This window comes from Cryptomeria japonica, chromosome 9, assembly GCF_030272615.1.
Source record: "Cryptomeria japonica chromosome 9, Sugi_1.0, whole genome shotgun sequence".
Lineage (NCBI taxonomy): Eukaryota > Viridiplantae > Streptophyta > Pinopsida > Cupressales > Cupressaceae > Cryptomeria > Cryptomeria japonica.
This window is the reverse complement of record NC_081413.1, coordinates 615084171-615092296: the sequence shown is the minus strand read 5'-3', so window position 1 is coordinate 615092296 and position 8126 is coordinate 615084171. Positions and strand designations below refer to the sequence as shown.

General features: G+C 31.3%; 1 protein-coding gene across 1 annotated transcript; it reads right to left on the bottom strand.

Annotated features, from left to right (window-relative positions):
• Nucleotides 1–4382: 4382 nt before the first annotated feature.
• Nucleotides 4383–6738, bottom strand: LOC131042854 (uncharacterized). Its single transcript, XM_059211832.1, has 6 exons — nt 6269–6738; nt 5625–5811; nt 5469–5476; nt 5286–5350; nt 4949–5007; nt 4383–4721 (listed from the first exon to the last, which is right to left on the bottom strand). The coding sequence occupies exons 1-6, from the start codon at nt 6736–6738 to the stop codon at nt 4383–4385; spliced, it is 1128 nt and encodes a 375-aa protein (XP_059067815.1).
• Between the last annotated feature and the right edge of the window lie 1388 nt (nt 6739–8126).

Here is an 8126-nt window from a genome sequence, read left to right as displayed (position 1 = left end):
TTGTAACATTAAACTACATTAAAATTTATCTTTAAATTTCTTTTGTCTATCCATACAATGAGTTGCAAGTGCTAGTTAACTATAAGTCTATATTTGTAATTAATTAATCAATCAACTTAATGATCCTTGGATGATCGCAAATCAATGACATAAGCTCTATTTCAGCTCAAAGTTCTAAAGGACAAAGGTTTCTTCAAAAATTCATTGGAATAGAGATAGGTCTGAGCATTGTCTAATTAACTATTATAAATTGTATACTTAATTAACGAGGAGGATAGATTGGGCCAACCATTTCCGATGTGTCCTTTGACCTCCAACATGCATAATCTTATTGGTCCACTTAAGAAGAGCCTGACGTCATCAGGGCCCATGTGCCATGTGTGCAACAGGGTTGCAAAGTTAAGGTGAAAGAGCATCTTGATCTAAATGCGCAATCACATAGAGATCTGGACTGTTGATATCAAAGGAAGTGCATGACGAGGTAAAATATGAAAGTCATTAATTTTAATTTTTATTATATTAATATTGCGAGTGTGATTCTCACCATGGTTTTTCCCACACTAGGTTTTCTAGGTAAAAAATATGGTTTTCATGTGTTTGGTATTTTTTGTTTCATCTTGCATTGATGTTTACTTTGTTAATGATAATTGATAATTACTCATGATTAAAGAAGTTTAGGATTTGGTTTAGACTAATTCACCCCCCTCTCAATCTTGTGGCGTTTTCAATATAAAGGTTAGATCATAATCCATAGCATCATATTCACAAGAATATGGATTAAAATGATTACATATAGGCATCATAAATATATCCATAATCGTCTATAACATCATAGAATATATATATATATATATATATATATATATATATATATATATATATATATATATAATCTCACATAATAGGTACATACATCTATGTATGCTAAATATTGACCTATTTGTAAACCCTAAAGATCCAACCACTAACCCTAGATCTACAAACTAATTCAACAATTAACCAATAGAGAACTAAAAATACATGCAAATAAAATGAAATAAACAGTATAAATTTATTCATCTTAGATTTAAATATTAAATTAATCAATCAACTTAATGACCGTTGGATGATCGCGGATCAAATGACATAAGCTCTATTTCGACCCAAAGTTCTGAAGGACAATGTTTCTTCAAAAATTCATTGAAATAAAGATGAGCATTGTCTAATAATTAATTAACTATTATAAATTGTATACTTAATTAACTCTAAGTCTATACTTAATTAATTTTAATCAATGACATAAGCTCTATTCTGGGCCGAAATTGTGAAGGACACAAGTTTCTTCAAAAAGTCCCTAGAATAGACTTAGAGACACGTGTGAGCACTACTAGGAATGAAAGATTTTAATAAATGCATAAATGAATGTTTTTAATAAAAGAAAGAAAGAAAAAGAAATGAATGTTAACCACGGTTTTTCCCTTTTAGGAAGCTATTGAAATTAAGGGAGATAGGTGTTGTGGAGGGTGGATATTCATCTTCGCTTCCAAGGCAAGGGATTGGTTAGCATCAACCATCCATGGTTGTTTTCCCCAGAGGATATGCCCTAGTTCAAACTTGAGATATCATGTAGAAATGGGAGGATTGTCCAGAGAATAGGATTGGTGAAAGTCGGGCAAAGATGACCGAGCATGCATAGGAGTTAGACAGGGGATTTAGTCAGATAAAGAATATTAGTACCACTGTGGCCTTTGCTGGTTTTGACAGTTGTATCACGAAGTTGATTATGGGCAATTTGGAAGGGATGAATCCAGATTCGGGGGTGCAAGAAAGTCGTTTCAAATTCAATTTTTCGGGTACTTCCTGAGAGAAATACAAAATGAACTCAACAATGCAAACAGATAGACATGAATTCAGAATAATAGTATAACACTTCAAAAATATGATCACTTACCTTTAGGTCACTAGCAGTCACCAATGTAGTTAGCAACAATGGTTGTTCTTGGTCTGAAATTTTGCTAGTGATCTGAATCGAGAGCTCAGAATTGACCGAATTGTGTAGAGATAAATCTTATCTTTGATTGTATTTATAACAATCCTTATTTGGCGATTTCGGTGGGAATTTTATATGGTATACAAATATTTGGCGAATCACACTTAACTATAACACGTCTTATGTAATTTTTGAGGCGATTATGGGTCGTCCAACTAATTGGCAATTATAATAGTGTTGGCAAAAATTGGGATGAATTGATACATGCTTCCGCAAAATTTCAGGCGAATTGGGTCCTCCTGGCCAATAAATCTTTATATGGCTATTAGCGAATGATGGCCATCTATTAAGACAACCTCGGAAAGTGTAGGCGAAAATATTGAATTTACCGTTTGGAAAACACAGATTCTATTGGTGAAATCTTGATAGAGATACAATTAATTACATAAAACAATGGGCGATTGGGCCATGCATTTGACAAATATTTATAAAGTCTGAGCGACATGGCCACCCCCGATCGGTACAATATATTCGCCATTTTCCAGGTCACCGATGTGAAATATTCACCATTGGCAAATAATCGCCACTAAAGTAAACTCTGCCCAACGTTGTTTATATGGTTGTATGCTTAACTATATAGTCACAAAGTTAACTGTCCTTTCTAAAATTTAAATTCAACAATTGACTAAATGACTCCCTTTATTTTCATGTCTTTGAAGTCAACTAAGTACAAGTTTTATAAAATTTGGTTTATGTGCTAGAATTAAAGGCAACCATTAGCATTCATTTTGCATCATTAGAAATTTACAAGTCTTCTCTTATCCTAGAGAATTAAAGGAGCAATAAATAATAACATATTTGGATTTTGGTATAGTAAAGGGAAGGAGAAATCTACATACATCTCTCCCTCGCCCTCTTCCTAGATATCTATATCTATACCTATTTGCCTCTCTCTCTCTCTCTCTCTCTCTCTCTCTCTCTCTCTCTCTCTCTCTCTCTCTCTCTCTCTCTCTCCCCAAATTGCAAACATAACATATGCCTATTGGTAATTTGATCCTATTGGATGCATAGTTGATTTGAATATATCATTTCTTCATTGAAACATTTGTTGCAATGACCTATCCATTGTCTCATGTACAACACAAATGTATTTAAAAAAATAATAATTCTTCATTGAACTTCCACACCTCTTCGGTGTACCCATTGCACACCAAGGTGCGATTGCTAGTATCTGTCTATCATAACAATTTCATGCATATTCAAATATTTTATTTTTATTTTGAACAAATCAAGGAATATTACAAAAGAAATAAATAACAATCCTAAAATAAGGATTGCACATAAAGGAAAATAATAATATAACTAGTAGTTATAGCTTCAAACTAGCCCATCAAATAAAAGCAAAATACAACAATAACAAGACTGTACTATACAACGACGAAAACAAACTAACTGATCCAATCAACAATATAAACAACATAATAAGTACATCAATGAAACTAACAACAAATTTTTGATTGAAAATATAAACTGTTTTGACCTCTACTCCTGCTTAATGGACTCCATTTATTATTTTATCCATTCTCAATTATGAATTTTGTATGTGTTTTAAATTTTAAATTTTTAGAAACTAGAAATATTCTATATGTCAATACACATTGGAATTATTACAATGCAATTAACTAGATCGTAAGACCTTTTTTATACATTAATTCAATTTTAAGCTAATATATAGATCAATACTCTATATGATTATATACTTTTTCTTTTATACATAAATGTAGAACCTACTAAACTAGCATATAAGAAACGTAAGTCAAAGATATCATATTTGTTCATTATTCCACTTAAAAGAAATTATATTATTATATTTCTATCAAACTATCGACCAAAGCAAAAAAATTGTTAAAATTAAATTATTATTATTATAATAATATTTTCATATCACTATATTTTTATTATTTTATATAGTTCTTATCCTTATCATTGAAAAACAATGGATTTTATGTAGAGACATTTTCAATCTATTATTTCTAATTTATTATCATATTACTATTTTAAAAAGTTAACTAATTGCATGATGAAGATACACAAAATCGATTGATCAGTTAAAGTTAGAGTTAGTGGGAGTTGAGAGGTGGAAGTGAAGATAAAATAATATAAAATTTAAAAACAATAATAAATTGATTTTTAAAAATCTTACATGTATTTAAGTGTCACAAACACATCAAATTAAATATTGCTAATTTTGTTTATATATTTATGAATATAATATACATTAAATCAGTAAAAAATACACATAATTTCAATCTTTTATTCTTCACCTAAAATCCTCATATAACTAAAATGAAAGTCCTCTTGCATCATAACCCAAATGACTAGCCTACTAGATCTATTAAGGGTTTTGAGCTTTTTATTTCTCTTCCACCCATTTAACATTAAACTGTGTTTCCTTATTCTCTTCTGCATATTCCTTAATTGCTTCAATATTGGCATGTAATTCTCCTATATCACAAGGTGGTGAAGGACTACGAGTTGTGATCAGTGTGTCCTTCATGTATTGCTTTTCTACTTCATTGGCAAAGCACATCATTGCTTCTGAACAATACTCCATAGAGTTTTTGGTAACAAATGGCTTATATTTCAATAGCTTGGCATACTTTGTTAAAACATGGAACATATAATCATAAACATGCTTCATTTTCAGCTCATTCAACAAGAAATCACTCCCTGCATTGCCTATCTCCATTGCCTGCACAAGAGCAAACAAAAAAATCATTATATTATAAAAATTGTATTGTGTTTCGAGATTTCATTAAGTAGCATTTATTTGCATCAATATTTTAGATCACATTCCATGATTTATGATCGATCCACAACGTTTCAACTCTTTTATCTTGATAATGAACTGTAGAAACCTCATGTCTCTGATCATTATATTACTTAAAAAATGAATGTACTAAAGAATGACAAACTCACCTCTTCTGTATGACTATTTCCCCAGTTTACAGTATTGTTGAGAGATTCACACATCTTCTCTGAACTCACAGGCAAATAATGTTTATGGGGAACAAGGCCTCTTTGAAAAAATTCATAGTATTGTGGCCTTATTAACAAGGTGGGTGAGTTGCAAGATAAAATATTCTTCAAGCTTACTGACCATGCATTGCCTTCAACATATATCTTGTATCTATCACAAATTGTCATATCAAGATGTTATTATAAGACATTAAAAAGTAAGCACAATTTACTGCATATAACTCACCATAACTATATCCAAGTCTTTAAGATAGAATGGTGAAAGCCCAACGGTTACCTGTGCTTGCATTGTTGAGACAGTTTGGAATGTTTAAACCCTTCTCTGACCTCCCTTCCCCAGTCCTATAATACATACCACAAAATCAAATATCAAGACAATATATGTCATGTTTTAAGCATTACAAATTATCAATCCATTACACCATCTGAGGTCCTACAATGTGTTTTCTCATTGAATTACTTGTCCCTCTGCAATCAGGGGATTCCTGTCCAACTTCAAGTAAAACATGTTTCTTATCTGAAGTTGGGTTCTCAAGGTGACTCTGAAAGTTGAAAAACTTAAAAATCTATTCTCCAGTTAGCAAAAAGAAGTGTATTATGATTATATCTAACTTACCTGTACAATAAGTTGACCATTCCAGTTGGGAATCTTGGAGCATTTGAGAAGTTCCATTCTTATTCTTGCAACTGTTGGATTTCCTTTCCAATAGGCAATTGGGTTTCTGTTAACCCATTTCATTTCTTCGCTTCCATTTCGGATTTCTCTGATTAAGATGTCCCATGGTGATGACCTAACCTCAACCCTGAAAAACATATATGTACCAAAATTAATTGAGAATTTTTTTTATATTGCATTGAATTCATGTAGTTTTCAGTCTATGAAGATGTGTATAATAGACTTTTCAGTCTATGAAGATGTGTATAATAGACTTTTTCTGGATTAAACTGTATGTAAAAATATTTTATATTTTTTTATCAATATTTCAGATCATGATCTCTGCTCTCTAAATATTTCATTCTACGACGATGGATTATGAAATGATCTGAAATGTTGATGTTTTTTTTAATTTAAACGTAGTTTAATCCAAAAGTCTACTATACACAAACATTGATGAAACAAAAATCAAATGGTGCGAATTTTGAAGATCATTAGCAAAGTTGCAGTTTAGAAGGAGGATTCTGAATAGCTACCTTTTAGCAGCAGGCATTCATTCTGAAATGAGAAAAAGAAAAATTAAAAAAACTCATGCAATCTCTTACCATCCCCAGTAAGACCAATCTGGAAATGGAATGTCATAAAAATCTGCGTGCCCACAGTAGCGAAACAAAGGAGGGGGGTCCTTCGTGGTCGTGTAAGTGAACCTGCTGACAAGAGGTCTATCATCACAATTGAACATCAGGTCCAAGTCGGGAACCATTCCAGGATACAATTTCAACAACTGAGAAAATCCCCAAATGGTAAAAAAATCCCTGGTTTGGTAACACTTTTTATATATCTCAACAAACAACCTTCCATCAACAATCATCAGTCTAAATGATGCCATTTTCTTTGCTTCTTCAACCATCTGCAATGTAATTCCACTCTCTTTCCAAGGCCAAAGGTCTGCAACAATCCATTTGAAATAGAATGGGCAGGATTCTGGCTTATCACCATTAAACTTGTTCAAAAAGTTGGAAAGCCACGAAGGAGGAGGAGGAGTGCAGGCAGTGTTGAAAGAGCACTCAAGCATTTCTGGGGTCTTGGGTCTATGGTGCAACAAGGAGGAGTTTACCATTTGGCTGGCAAAAATTTTGGATGGTGTATCTTTCCATAACTTGTCTGACTGCATAAAACAGGCATTAGCATTTGATCAAATAAGAAAAGAAATTGCAGTTCATTCATTTTGATGATAAATCATGGAGTCTAATTCGAAATGTTGATGCAAATAAAAATCTATCAGTTAAATCCAGAAACACAACAATTATTATTAACTATAGAAATCTAATGTCAAAACATACGGGATATTTTAGAAGCAAGAGTGAAACCAATATAATTGCCAAAACCAACAAACTGCTGATGATGCCTTTGATCTGCAGATGATGACCAGCCTTCATAGTTTCTCCTTGAAATTACTGTTTATATGTATCCAGTTAAGCAATTATACTACATAGAATTATTCATTTTCTATTTAGTTTTGTGCTCATTTTGATGGAATGTCTTAATATGAATATGTAGAGAGATGTAGCATGTTATTTCAAAAACTGTTTTAATAAGGAATGTCTTAATATTCTATCTAATTTTGGTCTCGTTTGGAGTACTAGATTTTTATTATGGAATGTCTTAATATTCTATCTAACTTTGGATTCATTTGGAGTACTAGATTTTTAATATGGAATGTCTTAATATTCTATCTAACTTTGGACTCATTTGGAGTACTAGATTTTTAATATGGAATGTCTTAATATTCTATCTAACTTTGGACTCATTTAGAGTACTAGATTTAATAGCACATGCTATTTCAAAACCATGTGACACTATTGTCTATGCGACACCTAGAATGCACCTTTATCCGTGTGTATTAATTAAAATAATCTTTTTTGAATTTTTGAGGGACCCCAATATCTTAGGTGAATAAATTCTTTTAAAGAATCATTTTAATTGATTTTCCTATTGCAATCAAAGTTTAATTCCTTTTCAAAATAATGTTGAATCTCATTAAAAAGATTTATGTACTTGTAAGAACTTGCCTAATATAAATTTTTCACATTAAATTGAAAATAGGGATCTAGATAACGTTCAACTATTATAGATGCTTTCAAGGTTTTTAGATATTGTTATACCAAGACAACTACAAACAAACAAAATTAAATTGATTTGAAAAAGAAAACATAGTACCAAAGAAAAAAAAGCACAAATTCTAAGAATACCAATAATTTTGCTATTTACTGTTTAAGTTGCAAATAATAATAATAATAATAAAAAATGGCTAATCGAAATTCAACAAAGATGCATAATAGATATTCATTTTTAATGCTAATTCATTTTTCCATCCTTTTCTATTTTTGACTTATTTCATGGTTAATTTCATGAGGAAATTGACATAGTGTGTGCTCTATATTAGGCATTTTGGGGAAAAAC